Source organism: Hevea brasiliensis, unplaced genomic scaffold (assembly GCF_030052815.1).
Source record: "Hevea brasiliensis isolate MT/VB/25A 57/8 unplaced genomic scaffold, ASM3005281v1 Scaf232, whole genome shotgun sequence".
Classification (NCBI taxonomy): Eukaryota; Viridiplantae; Streptophyta; class Magnoliopsida; order Malpighiales; family Euphorbiaceae; genus Hevea; species Hevea brasiliensis.
Window position 1 is genome coordinate 107,928 of NW_026614732.1, and position 16,926 is coordinate 124,853.

Sequence of the window (16,926 nt, forward strand, 5' to 3'; positions counted from 1 at the left end):
ATAATTATATTAAGAATATTTTTATTTTTACTATTATATACATAGTAATTAAAAAACATAGTATAAATAATATTTAGTGTTTATTTTTTATTAATTTTATTAAATGATTTTAATAAATTAATATTATTTATATAATTAAGATTATAAATTTAGTATATTAAAAGCTATAATAGGATTGTTAGTATGAGTAGAATTATTATTAAAATAATATTAAAATTTTAATTTAAATTAATTATAATAATATTTGAAAGTTAAAATTATTTAAGCATCTAACAACAAATAATTCATCATTAAAAGTTATTAACAACAAATTAAATGCTGGCGATGAAAGCGACAAATGCTGTGTGTCACCAACATGTAATACTAGCAATATGTCGTTACAAAGACATTTTATTGGTTTAAGAATTAAATTAATTTTTAAAATTATAAAGATTTATAATTTTTGACATTGCTTATCTTTTAATTTATTAAAAAATATTATCTTAGACAGTGTTAAAAAAGAAAAAAAAAAAAATCTACAATGCTAATTCCTAAGCCACTCAACAGTTTTATGCAGTTGCTGCTGCCATGACAGCTTCGTCTCAGTATTGGCAAAGCCTTTCAAATTTTGCTAGAACAGAACCGTAACAAATTCAAAATGGCTTCGATGTCCACCTGCTTCACTGTGTCCGCCAAATCTCGCATCCTACATTCTCATCCAATGGTCATTTCAAAACCCTCATTTCGCCTTAAACCTCCCGATTCTTTTACTAATATTCAACCACTTCATTCCTCCAGAATTCCTTTCAAATTTGCCAACTCTAGGGTTTCTGCGGCCTTCGTCAGGGCGAGCATTGATGTACCCGCCGGAATTAGGCCCGGAGGTGTCGTGGAGAGCGATAAATTGTCGGCTGATGTCAGGAAGCGAACGATGGAAGCTGTTGATGTTTGTGGAGGGAGGGTTACGGTAGGGGATGTGGCTAGCAGGGCTGGACTTAACTTGAATCAAGCTCAAAAGGCTCTCCAGGCTGTTGCTGCTGATACCGATGGCTTTCTAGAGGTATCCATTTCATACTTCAGTTAAATTTCTTTCTTTCATTTTTGTTTTTTCTTCCTGCTCTTCTGCAAATTGGCAATTGGAAAAGAAAATTCAACTTGAGCAAAAACGCAGTGTTTCAGAATAGTCTCACTTGAAGCAATGATATCATAAAAATTTTGGTTCTTTACCTCGATACTGTAGTTTTTGCTAACTTTTCATTAAATTAGCAGAAGATGCTAATTCTAGCTTAAAGATAGCTGAGGTATTGAGGTTTGTGTGCGGTGCTTTTTCTAATGTAGCCATATCCCATATGTTAGATTTTATTCGTTTTGAATGCACAAAAGCAGCCATTCAATAATCTTGGAGAATCATTGATTTCCTTGGTTGTGTTTTAGGGTTTTAGGGATACCGGGGTATGCATTTCTAACAGTAGAGCAAAAAAAAAATAAAAAAAAGTGCTGGAACAAAATTAACGCTTATTCTCTCTCGTTCCTTAGATTTATTTAATATGATTTGATAGCTAATAAATCAATTTTATCTGTTGGAATTCATAGAGTTCCAGAAGAACTTATTCTTTATCTGTCCCTTCTGTTTTTTTGGCTCTTTGAAGTTTTTGATTTCATGAATGCAATTGTTTTCAAGATGGTCTAACAGGTTTCAGATGAAGGTGATGTGCTTTACGTTTTTCCTAAAGATTACCGCTCAAAGCTTACAGCAAAGTCATTTAGGATGAAAGTTGAACCGTTGTTTGATAAGGCGAAGGTAGTAAATACTGTTTTATTATCTTTGAATTTGAATCCTAGACTAATTTTAAATCATGTGTTTAACCATAGCATTTTACTCTATGCATAACAGGCCACTGCTGAATATCTTATTAGGGTATCCTTTGGAACAGCACTAATTGCTTCAATAGTTATTGTTTATACGACTATAATCGCTCTCCTTTCAAGTAGAAGGTAACAATCCTGGCTCTTGAATTGCAATACTCTTTGCCCTATATCTGAAGTAATATAAAAGATTGCTTTGTTATTATTCAAAACTCTTTGTGATGAAGAAAGTAGTGACAATAAAATTCTTGGTAACAGTGAAGAAGACCATCGTGGAAGACGTGGAGGCAGATCGTATGACTCAGGATTCACCTTTTACTTTAGTCCTACTGATCTATTTTGGTATATTCTTTGGACTGACATAATTCTTACTGGTTTTCCAGATTATTAGAAATCATAAATTGATGTTAATTAGTGCTGACTGCATTGGATTGCATGTATATCATATATAGTATTTGCCTGCATGCTTTACATGTTTGAGCCAGTCACACTCACTATTATGTGATTTTAGAATTTTTCTGCATTTGGTTAGGTATGCTTATTCTTTCTAGAGTTATGTAGTTCATAAGCATTTCTTTGGAGATAACATAAATATTAATTGTGGTTGACTGAGAATTTTCAGATGCATGTTTGCGTCATCGAAGTGAATGTTGAAAACTTTTTGTGAACTTTCTGAAATTTTATCCTGTCATTCAAGTAACATTGGGATATCATTCTTGCTCTCCTGTATGTAAGTCTCCAGCTTCCAATTATTGACAAAGTGAAATTAAGAGAAATTTTAAGCAATTTTTTTTCCTTCAGGTACTGGGATCCATATTACTATAGGAGGCGACAAGTACAAATAGATGATGATGGAAAGATGAACTTCATTGAATCTGTAAGCTACAAATCTGAATCATGTGCAATTCTTTCTACTGGCTATTTTTTTCTCTAAAGAAAATTAACTATTTATATTACTTTTTAGGTCTTCTCATTTGTGTTTGGGGATGGTGATCCTAACCAAGGAATTGAAGAAGAGAGGTGGAAGTTGGTAATACTTCAGCACTGAATTCAGTGGTCCGTAGCTTTAAACATTTCATTTCAGCTCATTGGTTGTACCTTTTTGCTTCACTTGCTGTTAGGCGTTGACTTTCTCTTTCACTAAATTTTTTTTGACCCCACCACCTTTCTTCTCTTTGTTTTTTGTAGTTTATCTTTTGGGTTTTGTGTTCTATTTCATAGACTTGTTAAATATTATGCTTACTAATTTGACCATCTTGGGATTTTACCCAAATTTCTAAAGGTTATTTTAATCTTGTGAATCATTTTAATTGGATAACTTAATGATTTTTGGCATACTGGGTTTTATCCAGATCTATAAAGTCAGCTTATAGGTTTTGATTTACATTAGGTGTTGACTCATAATTTACTGTCATTCATTTTTCACCAAGTTGTCCAGCAGATAGTCAGACTGATTGGCAGCAAAAAAAAGTTGATGTGGATGAAGATGAGTATCATAGTAGCAATTGTAGGTTTCATCATTCACAAAAGCACACTTTTGAAGGGATATTGTTATTTATAACTCGTGGCTGATGAGATCCTGGTAGTAACATTTATTTGAAAAATTGTTGTTTAAACTGTGATCTTAGGATTGTTATTTTCGTTGTCATTCAGACTGCTACATTATCTCAATTACCCATGTGTAGTACTTTTTAATCATTTTCTTTGAGATACATTTGCAGATTGGACAATATATTTCATCCAATGGTGGTGTCGTCACAGCTGAAGAACTTGCACCATATCTTGATATACAGACTACTGAGCAAATTACAGTACTCTTTTTCCCTGTTTCTTTAAATATTATCTAGCTTGTCTTGACTCTTTAGTTTGTTGTTTTCGGTTGTCATATAAAACCAGTTTACAGTTTTTATTCTCTCAAATTAATACAGGTCTAGCTTATTATTGGTAGGAAATTAGGTGCTTATCTTTTGAAGAGCCAGTAAAAATAACTCTCTCTCCACTCCTCCCACATATTTATGTTTCCCTGCATTTTAATATCATATGAATTATGCAAATCAATAAGTTTTCCTATTATGAATTCAATAACTAGTTCCGTTTATTGGCTTTTAGAAAACCACAAGTACTCATCAAGTGGTCTATCTGGACTGTTAGTCACTATCAATATGAAAAGGCGCCAAGCTAATAACTTTTGAGAGGCTGGTGTTATTTCTTTTTTGTATGTGGATGTGTGTTCCTGATTAGGTTTCCCCCACCCTTGTGCATATGCAAGCAGAATTGTATTGAAATAAATCTGTTGTATTTATGCCTAGAATGTTACCTATCCTTATTTAATTTTGATTCTGATGCATGGACATATGTATGATATTATTACTTGAGCTTATAATCTGTACTGAACTTCTTATGGATCTTTTGAAGATTCACTCAATTAATTTTGATCCTGCATGATTGCTTTTTGCTTTCTACAGCTGTTTTATATGACCTTATTTTTCCTGCTTGGTTTCAGAATGATGAGTCATATATTTTACCAGTTCTTCTACGATTTGATGGTCAGCCAGAAATTGATGAAGAGGTATGAAAAGTGATGTAATTAAACAAAGATGCCAAGTATGTTCTTCCAATTTTTCATGTTTGCATTTCATGAACCTGACAAATAAAACTTCTATTTTTTCTGTTGTATATCATTGACATCTGTGTTATAAGAGTGTGTCAGTGTCACCATGAAATGGTGTGTGTGTGTGTGTGTGTGTGTGTTTAATCCATTGAGGTATCTCAGATGCAAAGATTCTACTTACAGATTTAGCCAAATTGTTATTGTGTAGGGAAATATTCTGTACCGATTTCCTACACTTCAGCGTACAGCTTCTTCTCAGAGAAGTAGGAGAAAGGAATATGTAGGCAGGAGATGGGCGGATTGGGTTGGGATTGAGAAGTTTTTCAGGGAGAAAAAATGGCAATTCAGGTTCTTTATTTGCTTGGTTATGTCTCTAAATTAGTAAAATTGCTCTGAAGTAGAGCCCAATGATCCAAGTAGTTTTTATTTTGCAGTAAGACTGGTGCATCAGAGAAAGCAATGGTCATTGGATTGGGTGGGGCTAACCTGTTTGGAGTCATTATTCTGGGAGCCATGTTAAAGTATGATTCTCTTGAGATTGATTCTTGCTTTGATGTTTTACCTTTCATATATATGATATCTCCACCTCTATCTGGTTTTGAAGGGATATTGCTGTTACACCAAGTGGATTAATTAAATTTGTTTCTGGCATATTTCCTCTACTTCAGGTGTAGTTTCATGTTTCACTTTCCCACTGAATAAATGACATCATATTTGCCAATATTGTTGTATGAGTTTTTCCTTTTAAAAGTACAACAATCACTTTGCCTATCATCATTTTTTGTAAGTTCAGTTTAAAATTTATGAATCTTTTGACCAATGTAGAGTGACAAAAAAGTGTCTGGGTACATTAAGGTATCTATCAATTTATCTTAATCCATGAGCACTTATGGATTGGTTTCTTACGAATTTCTCTATTAAGCCCTAATGTCTCTATTATTCATTATCTTTATATGAGATGCAGTTGAATATTTTTTAAGATTTTAAACTTATTATCTTGATTCTGAAAAGTCAGTAAATGATTTTAAGTTTTTTTTTTCCCCTAACGCAATTTAAGTTCTTTAGGCTTACTGCTAACTGATTGTGAAGTTCCTTGGGAACTATACTCTTGTATTGATTTATAAACTTGCTTGTGCCAGGCATTTATGCTGTAGCAATAAGAGTGAAACTTTAGGTGTTTTTGATGTTCTCAGTAATTTTTAGTTCTCTTATGGTTTGGTCTGATGTGATATCATGACTACAATGACTAAATTTTCAGATATATGCTGGTTCTTTCTTTGCTATTCCTTTGATCCGCTGGTTCCTCGTTCGCAAGAGGAATGCTGATATAGAGAAAAGAAATCAAGCAAGGGAACAAGTTGCTCGATCGCTTGAACTTCCTGATCCTTCACTAAAACAGAAGGTGTCACATTTTAATGCTTATTCTAAATTGTGCTTGCCCTTTTGTTGATTGTAAATAATGTGACAGACTTAAAGGTTATGCTTTGCCATTGGGTAGTTATGCGAAGTTATTATTCTAAATAATAAAACTTGTAATTACCCTAAGGCTTATTTTTTAATAACTTGTCATTACCAACTAGTTGGAGAGGATAAATAATCATCCTTGTTACATGACCCAACAATAAGAATCCTTTGGTGCACAATTTGTCTGCTGGTTTATGAAGAATGATCTCTTCATCTTACCACACATCATGCACAATGAAAAGCTGGGTGCCTCCTTTCTGACAAAGATGAGGAGATCCTCCTGAAAGTTTTGCATTCCTTCCCCTCTTTTAATTCCTTTAACCTCTTTTAGCATCTTTTGCCCATCTTTTCGGGGGATTAGCAGCACTTGAAAGGCTTAGTCCCAACACTACAGTTTTGCATATAAAACCCCAAGCAATCTATAAAGAGCAAAGAACTGGTTTTGGATATCAAAAACCTTTTCAATCCCTCTTTTATCTCTTTTATATGAAAACATGGTCTGCATTTCAGCTTTTCTGGCATGCCTATGTAATATGCACATTCAGGTTTTTGTATCTCATAAAAATGGTTGAATGGTAGTTAACTTAGTATATTAAAAAAAATTCATTCAACTGTTGGTGGGGTGAGGGGAGGAAAGGATATATGGTGAGCGTAGTCTCTGCATAATTATGTAACTAAGAAAATTTTCTTGTGAATATTTTGGTTATGGATATTCATGTTATCCTTGGAAGTTATTGCCGCTTGTGGTGGTGTCTTTTACTTTCATCATATTCTTGAAGGAGCTTGTGTTCAAGTTGTGCTTATTATACAGTAGTTATCTATAATTATGGCTTGTCAAGATGTTATTTTATATTTCTGGGTGCGCTTGCTATTATTTTAGCGTGTCACGTTTCTTTTAATGGAAGAAAAAAAGGTTTGTTTAAATAAACTTCGTGAAGGGATAATTACTTCACTGTATTTCTTGTTCAGCTTCTGAGTGCTCGGGATATGGCCCAAAAGACAGTGATAGGGAAGGACCGCATTGTCTATAGTACTGACAGGGACATAATTGAGCAAGATGTTGAGGCCCAAGAATGGGATAGGAGATTCCGAGAGATTGACAAGTCACAATGAGAGGCTTTTTGTTGGTAAATTTTGCATCATTATGTCTTGCATTACCATGAAGGGGCATCCAAGGGAGGATGGTTAGGGACTAGAGGTGGTGGTTGCCTCTTGCACGTGTATTTTTTGAAGATGTTCTTATAATGTATCAAAAATAAATAAATTAATTAATTAAGGACATGAACTTGGCGAGCAGTCTCCATGATGTGGAAAATATGGATTTTTCCAGCAATAATCTTTCCTTTCTTAGTACTATTACAAATTAGTTGCCATGTTTTTATTACAAAATGAATCAATTAGAATTCATACCCTAACCCGCCACCGCCCACCACCCCCACCCAAAACAAAAAAATAAAAAAAGGAATCTGTGGGAGTATGGCAGCAGATTATGGTGCGTTTTCACCTCCTCTCATTAATTGAAAACCATTTGTGTTTTCAGGAGTTGAACAAGCAGTATTCTTCTTTCAGAATATTGAAGCATCTCTAGCTCTACTTTTAGTAAGTGAAAATCGATTGGAAGCACTTATTCATCATTGGTAAAACTTGCTGTGGCATTCTTGTATGGTCACTTGACATTGCAGCAGGGATAAAAATGACTTGTACAGTTGCCCTTGTCTTGATTTACAAATTTCAAGTATCAAAGAGGTCATATGTATTTTGCAGGGAAATTCGCAACACTTCCCATCATATTTAACTTATCCAAGCTACTCATCTCAACTCTCCTTTCATATAGTGAATGTGAAATGAACTCCTCACCAGGTGCTTCACTCATTGATTCTGCTTCTTTTTCTTTTCTTTTCCTCTCTAGTGTAGACTACTTTTTATTGTACCATATTACGTTTAATACAGAAAAATCTTACTCAATTATAGTTTTAGATATATGCCATTTCAGCAGTTAAAATTTGTGGAAGACAGCCTCAATACAAGCCAGATCTTCTGGGATTTATATTGCCCTTAGCAAAGAAATTCCTTTTCTTATATTTTTCATAAATAGGAAGGTGACGAAATAGATTACTCATCTAAGAGTTCTCCTCAGATAACTACAACAATTAATAGTAACAGTTAGACATGTGCATCTGTTAAATTATTCCTGACCTGATTGAGAGCTAGAAAGTTCAATTCTTGTTGTGGAACGAGTTTTTAGTGTCATAATATTACTGAAATTTCGGTAACATTTCCCGCAAAAGAATGACGAAAATAGGAGTTTTGGGGTGTGCAGTTTCGATTCTTAGAAAGAACTGACATCTGTTTTTTTTTAATTATTTTTTAATCATAATTGAAGTTCTGTTAAACCTAAAACTAAAATCTCAGTTCGATTCTAACTATTTTCAACTCAAATTTTGATTCTAAATTCAATTTTATTTTAATTTGATTTTAATTCTAATTTTAATTTTATTTCAATTTAATATTAATTAAACTATCGATTCTGCAGTAAAAAATATTACATTTTTATGTTCCTTTTAAAAATGTAAAAATTATTTTAAAATTTTTAAGATTAAAACACCAATAAAAAAATTAATAATATTAACATTTAAATAATAACATACTAAAATATATGTAAATATATAGTCATTAATAAGCATTTTATATTACCTTTTATTTTATTTCTTAATAGTATATCATATACTAAAATTTACTTTAGTCACATAATTAAAAATTATAAATGATTATAAAAAAAATTAAAAAATAAAAATATTAAATCATATATATATATATATATATATTAAAACCCCAGGAATCCTACATACTCATAATCTCGACTTTAAAAGTGAAAACATTTCTGCTAATGCCAAGATCCTACTGTCAAGGGGAGAACAACATAATAAAGTTTTTCCATATATTTAAATACATCTTACAATTTAAATATTTTCATTAGTAGTGAGAATATTACAAGACCATGGAATTATTTACTCAGTTCGTTAAAATTTTCAACTGGAGTGAATATGGTTAAGCTCCCAAGCAAAATCTCGATGTGGAGAGTTCGTACATTTAATTGTTTTTTTCCAGCGGTTGATGCTTCATCTCCATGAATAATTTGCAGAACTTACAGCAAATTTCCAGTTTCAAGCAATCCTGGACACCAGTATACCTGCACAATAAGTGTCATTTAACATGATATAAGACTCAGGAGGTGAGTATCCAATGCTCAGGACTCGGGAGGTGACACTAAAAAATTCTTCTATTATCCTCCAAAATTAAACATACAGAATCAACTCTTTTTCGACATTGATTATTGAGTTATAAAGCAAATCCAACATCTGCAAGTAAAATGGCAGGAGCATTTTGTCATCAGACAACTTTTAGCTAAGTAGATTGATCATTAATAATTTTATTTCAAGATAGAATCCAGTAATAAATAAAATCATGCTATACGAATGTCACAAGTATTATCCAATGACCAATTGAGGCTGCAGCAGGCAAGCTTGAATAATGCAAGGTTGTTGAGACATTGCAGGAACAGATATGACAGAGAAGCAAGAAAAGAAAAGGGACAAAGCAGTTCATTTTTTTTCTTCCTTTTTCCTTTTTTTTTCCTCTCTCTCTCTCTCTCTCTCTCTCTCTCTCTCTCTCTAATAACCAATAAACTCATTGACAAAAAGGCATATGTTTTCTAGCACACAAGAAAGACAAAAGTATTAAGAGACCTCAGGAGTTCCATAAATTTAAATAGATCTTCCAAATTGTTAACAGAGTCCATACTCAAGCAACTTAACTAATAACAAGTAAGGCGAAGAGCGCATAGATCATATACAAGCTTGCAAATTGCATGTTGTGCAGGTCTAATTAACTTTACCAATAGCAATAATAATAAATGTACAATAGAATAGACAATTCATCTAAATATATAAAAAAAAACTTATATCTGATTTGATTTTTAATTTTTATATATCTTGCAAAGGTGTGGGAAGTGGTAAGTTTTATATTCAACTCTCTCCATCTACAATTTTCTAAGTTTTATCATTATAAGAAGTGAACGTTTCAAACTCTAACAATCTCTTTTGCTTTTAAAAATTTTCGTATGAGAGTGGATGGAAGTATGAACTTAACAATTTGCAAATCCCTGATTGATACTCAAAAGGGATAGATAAATAAAAGAAATTGACTATAAAGCATATTCATATAATTAAACTAAAGATTTCATTTATGATATTTTAATGTCAAAATTCATTACTTAAATACTATAATATAGGCAAATCCACTATTAATTATGTCAAATTTTACAAATTTATATAATCTTTAATTTCTTAAATAAAACATATCAACTCCTCAATTTCATAGTTTCATATTCCTTCAATTAGCTTCTTTTCTCAATAAAATTCATACAACAATTTCTTTTGTTTAATTTATTTATGAAATACTTTTTTTCATTTCTAACCTAAACAATTATAGATCTTGTAGCCTCTCAAAAAGAAAAAAAAAAAAGATTCAAAATAAACTCTCTAATTTAGTAATTATTTTTAAAAACATATTAAAGAAGTCCATCCGTCATGTTATTAAAAAGTCATTAAAAAAAATCTAAATTGGTTAAAAGATAAGTTGAGAGAAGGGAGATTGAGGTGGTTTGGTCATGTGAAGCGTAGAAATACGGAGGCTCCAGTTAGACAAGTAGAGCACATTAGGTTAGAGGATAGAAAGAAAAAAAGGGGTAGACCTAAATTGACTTGGAGGAGAGTAGTACAATATGACCTAGAAGCATTACACATTTCTGGGATTTAATCTCAAAATCATTTAGAGAGTGGAAAAGCGAATCCATATAGCGAATTCCCAAATTTTTGGGATAAAGGCTTAGTTGAGTTGAGTTGAGTTTTGGTTAAAAGAAATCAAGAAGATTTCAAACGGAAAAGTTATTACTATACTATGTAGGGCCCAAAGGACCCACCTGTAGAAAGGTGGCCAATGTTCTAATTGCCCTGTTCTTAGACACTTATACCATTTATGTCCCTCAATCTTTAAGTGTTAAAATTATGCTCTCTTTCCCCCATTATACCAGAGATAGAACTGAAAATTGACTCACATCAGGGTACTGTTCTTGAAACAATGATTGGATGATGAGTTTTAGTATTTATAATAAACACAGCCTGACATTTATAAGATCTAGTGACAAACATTTCATGCACACTATCCAAGACAACAAACTCAAATTTTAGGGGCTCCAGTACAGGTACTGTTGAATTGATAAAGATAGAAAGATCATCATTTTCCAGTTAATGTAGTAAACACTTTAAATTTAACATCAAATGCATAGGCATCACCACAAATGGTAATAGGAGATAAGAAAATTAATAGAACAACGAATGCAAGGGTGATTTACTTACCCAAAAATATGAGTGCAAAGATTGTCGTGAATATCATTTGAATTGTGTGTCGATTAATTGGAAGATGAAAGGGAAATATTTGATATCTTGCTCCCAGGCTGCTAACCAGGACCATTAGATTTGCTCGAAATCTAGAGAATAATCCTTCCAAGCTGCTACTTCTATATCCTAACCTTGGTCCCACACATTGACCCTGTCAGAGAAAAGCAAGCTGATTAGAATCTACTTCTCTTATATATCAGATGTTAAAGCATCATTGCCTGATTTATTCTGGCTACCAATATATGCAGCTCTTTTATTATAATATAGATTATCCAAATACCTGTGCAGAAGCGCTAACATCAATGTATCTCGTGGATTGCCTTTGTTCTTCCCCATCTTTCAATCTCTTTATATAGCTCTTAGTGACCCTGCTCCCGCTCATAGCCCACAGATTGTTCAAGAATCTAAAGTTCATTCTGCCCTGGAACGCCCTAAATTTCTTTTCGCGGAAAACACTTTTAGATGTGGCATCATTCGCTTCCAGGTCCCAATTGCCAGTATCGTCTTGCCTGTTACAAGAGATCTCTTGCATATCTGAGCTTAATCTTGTAGGGAAAGGAGAATCCATCTTTCTTAGGTATTTTTCCTTTACAGAGTGATGGTCTGCATGTACATCTCCGTTCATTTTTAAATTCTTGAATTCTAAGTTACTGTGCTCAACAATTTCATCATCTTTTAAACTAGATGATGAAGTCCGATCAAGGAATCTTCTCAAAATGCTACTATCTTCCATGTCATGATGATTTGAATGTTCAGAGGTATTTCCTCCAATAAGAAATAAAGCTAACCCATCTCTATCTTGTTCATTTAAATTAATCCATTCAGAATTTTTCATGGAATCTCCCATAGATGGGCCATCCACACTTGTCTCAACGTGATTTATTTGTTCCCTAATGGCTCTAATGAACTGACAATGCCTAGAAATAACATCTTCCTTAGATCGAGATTTGTCTTGCATAGCTGATGAGTTGACAGCTCTTTCAAAATCTTCCAACTGATCAGAAAACAACCAGATCAGCCAACTAGAAGAGTAAAACTAATATTCTAGTGTCAACATTGACAAATACCTGCCATTTTACAGTTTCAAGTATGGTTGCAAGATCTCGCTTGTGATATTCTATTGACATAAGCAGCCTTGGGTCGGGATGGTCACCTTGAACAAGATTTTGGTCATGCAAGAGGAGGCGAAAAAGGGAATCCATCCTAAAAATTATTAACGATCTTGAAGTTAAAATGATTAAAAAATGTATCAAGTATCCCAAATATAAGGGCCAAAATCATTCACCACCATACATAATAAAATTAGGAACAAAGTTAACACTATTTCTCATCTTCCTAGCCCTAAACAAAGTACCATTTCAATAACCCAGCAAAAGTACTTCTACAACCTACCAAAAAAGGCGAAGGAAATTCAAGATCTGATATGATGTCTTGCCATTTAGAATTGCTTCAAGTGCAATTGCTTTAAAATAAATGTAAAAATCATGAAGAATATCATATCTTGCATGATTAACATAAATATTGTTATTTAATATTTACTGCTTACACTCATATTAACCAACTAATTTGAAGGGAAAGTCATATAAGAGTATGACTTGACCAGCTACCATATATGACAGCAAATGTTGGGTGGTGAAAAACACCAGAAACACAATATTAGCAAGGTGAGGGAAAGAAAGAGAGAGAATCCAAAGATAGATGCTTGAAAATAAAAGAATGGATGCACAAGGAATAAATACATTTGCAAGAAGGTGAAAGTAGGATCTATTGAGGAAAAGTGGAAGAGAAAAAGTTTGATATAGACTGGGAATATGCATCAATATAAAAGGTTGAGCATGTGAAAGATGTAGCCTATAGAAGGTAAGAAGTGGGATAGACCCCGGATGACATGAGGAAAATTCGTCAAAGCAAGATCTTTCTGAAACTGTAGCCCTAAACCAGGTGAAATGGTGGAAAACGATCCATATAGATATAGTTAACCCAACCAGTTTGAGATCCACACTTAGTTGAATTGAGTCGCTTACAATCATATTAAGCTACTGAAATACAAACTCACATACAAGTATGCAGAAACATCAATGTAAGCTCAAGCTCCAAGACTACATAAACCCAAAGAGAACCATTTGTCCCAACAGATAAAAATAATAGATAAAAATATAGTGAAAAAAAAAGAAGAAAAAGCTACAATAGGCAGGTAAAGAAACACCAACCAATCTTTCATCATAAAACACAATTTCAACAAAAACCCAGAAACCAATTCATTAAATAACATTTTACAAAATAATAAAAAAGAAATGTTGTTTGCTGCTCTTCATCAAATACGCAAAACCAAAGGCAACATTTTCATTCTTTGGAGGAAAACAACGAAAAGTACTTCAAACAATTCTCGAATCTAACCTGTCAGCAGAATCCTGAACCACTTCAGCTGCTGAGAACAGAGGGTCCGATTCCCATTGGTGCAAACTTGATGCCATCTTGCAGGTCTCAAGGAACCCAACATAAAATATATATATTCACAAAAAGGTTTCGCCTTCAAATAAAAGCAGATAACATTACACAAATGGGTTTAACGGAACCCAACCAAAAGTTTTGGAATATATGCAATGATTAGTAGAATTCGAATTCAACCAATACATATAGAATTGAGATTTATTGAAAATGAAAATGAAAATAAAAATAAATTTGTTCTCCCTCTCACTCTGACCTCTTAATTAGGAGAAAATTGGAAACCCTTTTTATACAATAGAGTGCATAGAAAGGATTTATAACTGCAGAAAGAGAATTAAGCAAATGAATTTTAGGTTTTACAGAGGACGAAGAAGAAAGTTGGTGCGAAAAAGCGAGCCCAACGAAGGAGAAGCAGAGATAAGGGCTTTTTTGTCATTTCACGATTTGCAGACAAAGGTAAAAGTCCGGTGTGAAATTGATACAGTAACTAATGTATGCCTTCTTTTCCCCATATTACAGTCTGGAAATATCATCAAATAATTTTCATCCATTATATAGTAAATTTTTTATTTAATTGCAGATAAAATATTACCTGGAAAAAAGAAATACTAAATTTTCTAATTTTATCGCAATCATATGTATTATTTTTAAATTTGAATAAAACTGACAACCGTATGCGCTACCGAATTGCCATTTTTTGGCACAAATTGCAAGCTGGAAGTTCTAAAAACACAAGGCAAGCTGGAGAACCTCTTCCACAAGCAGCCTGTGACTCATAAATGGGTCAGAGTATCAACTATGAATTTGCTATCTGACTCAACAACTACATCTCTGATGCTGCAATCAACACAAATTTCCAAGAGCATTTCCAATTGCTATCTTGGATATTCAAGTCAGTTATACAAACAAATATAGGAATATGATGCAAAGAAGCATTGGAGGCTCAGAGCCTATTGAGAAAGAAAGATTTGGTAGTCAAGGGCCTTGCTTATAATGGTACATTATAAATTATTGTCTGGAATATTCCAAAAATAAAAAAAAACACTGCTCCCCACTTGTAAGGAAGTAAAATGAAATGATGGCATTGGGCAGAAAAAGGCATGTATAGCTAGACATGAGATGCAACTAAGCTAACCTTTTGACTGCATTTGTTTTCGTAAATCTTTAAGAGGGCCATAACCTTTCTCTTTAATCCTCTCTTTGCTACAGCTACAACTACTAGTGTTCAAATTTGTACCACAATTGAGGCACAGACCTTTGCAACTTGGGTCACATATTGCATTTATGCTAATTTCTACATGTACTAGGTCTCTTATGTGCTTTGAAATATCGATTTCCTTTTCTTCAGGAGGAAAGTACAACCTGTCATCCCAATCAATTGAAGCATCATCATCATCCTCTTCTTCCATGCTGCTTGCCATAGAAGACTTAAATTTGTCTTTACCAAAGATCACTCCCATATTGATAATCTCTGGTTCTTCAATGGGTTCCTCGGTCAGTAATATAGAGAAGTTGGAATATATGCTCTTGGCAGTTGGTTCACCACACCTTCAACACCAAATTACCACACATTTAGGTTCGATTCTAAAAAAAATAAGCATGAAGTATGAAAATTACTTAGTTTCATTAGTAGCTATAAATAAAGTTCTACATGGATAGTGCAATATAAGCAAATGCAGGAAAGAATGACAAAATATATGAGTAACATCATTTTATGGTATTCTAATATTAATTTGACATATGCAACAAGCAACATCCATTTTAAAATTTTTTCATTTTCTCTCTTTTTCTTTGTTATTTTGAATAATCTCAATTGATAACCAAACAATTCCTGAACTGATGTTCTCACTTGGGTAGCATGAGTTGCACACTAGTTCTCCATAAGGAATTCTTTTTTTTTTTTTCTTTTTTTAACAAGAGAGAGAAACAGGGAGAGAGATAAAAACTGGAAATGTAATGTTTTCATGAAAAAAAGAGAAAACAAAAAATGATATGTGGCTAAATTAATCAGGTGCACTACAAGTCTGCACCCTTTCCTAGCAATCATCGAGCTAAATTATATATAAAAATACTAAATAGGAGCACAGAAGGAAGGATCAGAAAATAAAATACCGGTTGCTACCTAAAGTGATAACAGTCTTAATGATCCCATCAAGCCTCAACTTTTGCTTCTTCTTGGTCACATCAACGGAGATCTGAACAGGAATTCCAAGTGGATAATCCTTCACGGCTTTTGTGACACGTAATCCCAAAACTGAAGCCCTTGATTTTGAAATATCAGTTGAAAGATTTTCTAATCCCAACCTCTCCAAGGTTGTACAGTATTCTATATGCGAGATTGAAGGGTTTCTCCTGTAAATAACTGCACCATCCCATGGTGACCCCACATCTTCAGGGTCTTCTTGCTCTTGATCTTCCCAATCAAAAGATACATCAGTGAACTTCTGATTGTCAGGGCCCATGGAATCTCTTGCAGCAAAGTTTTGAATACTGAGTGAATTGTTTCTAAAGATTTTACATATGCCCACCATACTAGCCCATGAACATTTGTAGTGAACAATGGAAAAGCTGGAATTTGAAGAATAATTTTTCTGACGTACCAAATTGTGTACTTTGTATCGGTTAACAACTGAGGTTGGAGCTATTGAGGATGTCAAGAGCACAAAGACATCTTTGTTTCCTTAAATCACCTAAGAGGTTTTGTATGATCTACGTCAAAGAATAGTCTTTTTACCACCTGTGCGGTGTGCCTTGCAAACTCACTGGTGCTAGAGGCCTTTTAAAGTAATGGTAGAAAATTATAATTTGATTAAGTTCTTTTGAGAATATTGCAAAGGAATAGAATCTTCGGGTATATGAGAAAAATGCTCAAGTACAACAGCAATGCAACTTCAATATTATACAAGTCTTGCCAACTAAAACCTGCAAAAACATAGCTATATAAACCAAAAGTAATGAGATAAAACAAAATACTTTTCCACACAATCTACTAAACATATTACTGAAAGATCTTTTTGTCTGCCAGGAAAACTTAAAGACGTTGTATAATTTGTATTCGCATTTAGAGGAATAACACACAACAATAATGCCGATCACTAT

General features: G+C 33.2%; 3 protein-coding genes across 4 annotated transcripts; 1 reads left to right on the forward strand and 2 right to left on the reverse strand.

The window, feature by feature from the left end:
* The first annotated feature begins 499 nt into the window (after positions 1–499).
* LOC110634347 (uncharacterized protein At5g03900, chloroplastic) lies at positions 500–7,235 on the forward strand. 2 transcript variants are annotated; one of them, XM_058141799.1, is made up of 14 exons: positions 564–703; positions 778–1,039; positions 1,673–1,780; positions 1,874–1,974; positions 2,104–2,187; positions 2,647–2,722; positions 2,810–2,875; positions 3,567–3,656; positions 4,349–4,414; positions 4,665–4,804; positions 4,891–4,977; positions 5,061–5,124; positions 5,715–5,858; positions 6,890–7,235. In XM_058141799.1, the coding sequence occupies exons 2-14, from the start codon at positions 911–913 to the stop codon at positions 7,031–7,033; spliced, it is 1,299 nt and encodes a 432-aa protein (XP_057997782.1). In that variant the 5' UTR covers positions 564–703; positions 778–910; the 3' UTR covers positions 7,034–7,235. The 2 variants fall into 2 exon arrangements, with proteins under 2 accessions (XP_057997781.1, XP_057997782.1); XM_058141798.1 differs by having other exon boundaries at positions 500–1,039.
* Positions 7,236–8,841: 1,606 nt separating this feature from the next.
* LOC131176738 (uncharacterized) lies at positions 8,842–12,564 on the reverse strand. The gene is made up of 4 exons (XM_058141800.1): positions 12,447–12,564; positions 11,660–12,373; positions 11,338–11,530; positions 8,842–9,110 (listed from the first exon to the last, which is right to left on the reverse strand). The coding sequence occupies exons 1-4, from the start codon at positions 12,504–12,506 to the stop codon at positions 9,085–9,087; spliced, it is 993 nt and encodes a 330-aa protein (XP_057997783.1). The 5' UTR covers positions 12,507–12,564; the 3' UTR covers positions 8,842–9,084.
* A 2,247-nt stretch (positions 12,565–14,811) lies between these two features.
* Positions 14,812–16,507, reverse strand: LOC110649876 (large ribosomal RNA subunit accumulation protein YCED homolog 1, chloroplastic-like; the record flags this gene model as incomplete). The annotated part of the gene is made up of 2 exons (XM_058141797.1): positions 14,812–15,375; positions 15,940–16,507. Coding segments are annotated over 2 exons (986 nt in total), but the record flags the coding sequence as incomplete, so codon positions are not given.
* Between the last annotated feature and the right edge of the window lie 419 nt (positions 16,508–16,926).

Coding starts and splice junctions, on each gene's coding strand:
- LOC131176738 (XM_058141800.1), bottom strand. CDS start 12,506: ATGTCAATAGAATATCACAAGCGAGATCTTGCAACCATACTTGAAACT. Junction 12,374..12,446: donor TTGAAACTGTAAAATGGCAG/GTATTTGTCAAT, acceptor TTTTCTGATCAG/TTGGAAGATTTTGAAAGAGC. Junction 9,111..11,337: donor CTTTGCACTCATATTTTTGG/GTAAGTAAATCA, acceptor CTTATTGTGCAG/GTATACTGGTGTCCAGGATT.
- LOC110634347 (XM_058141798.1), top strand. CDS start 638: ATGGCTTCGATGTCCACCTGCTTCACTGTGTCCGCCAAATCTCGCATC. Junction 1,040..1,672: donor ATACCGATGGCTTTCTAGAG/GTATCCATTTCA, acceptor ATGGTCTAACAG/GTTTCAGATGAAGGTGATGT. Junction 5,859..6,889: donor ATCCTTCACTAAAACAGAAG/GTGTCACATTTT, acceptor TTTCTTGTTCAG/CTTCTGAGTGCTCGGGATAT.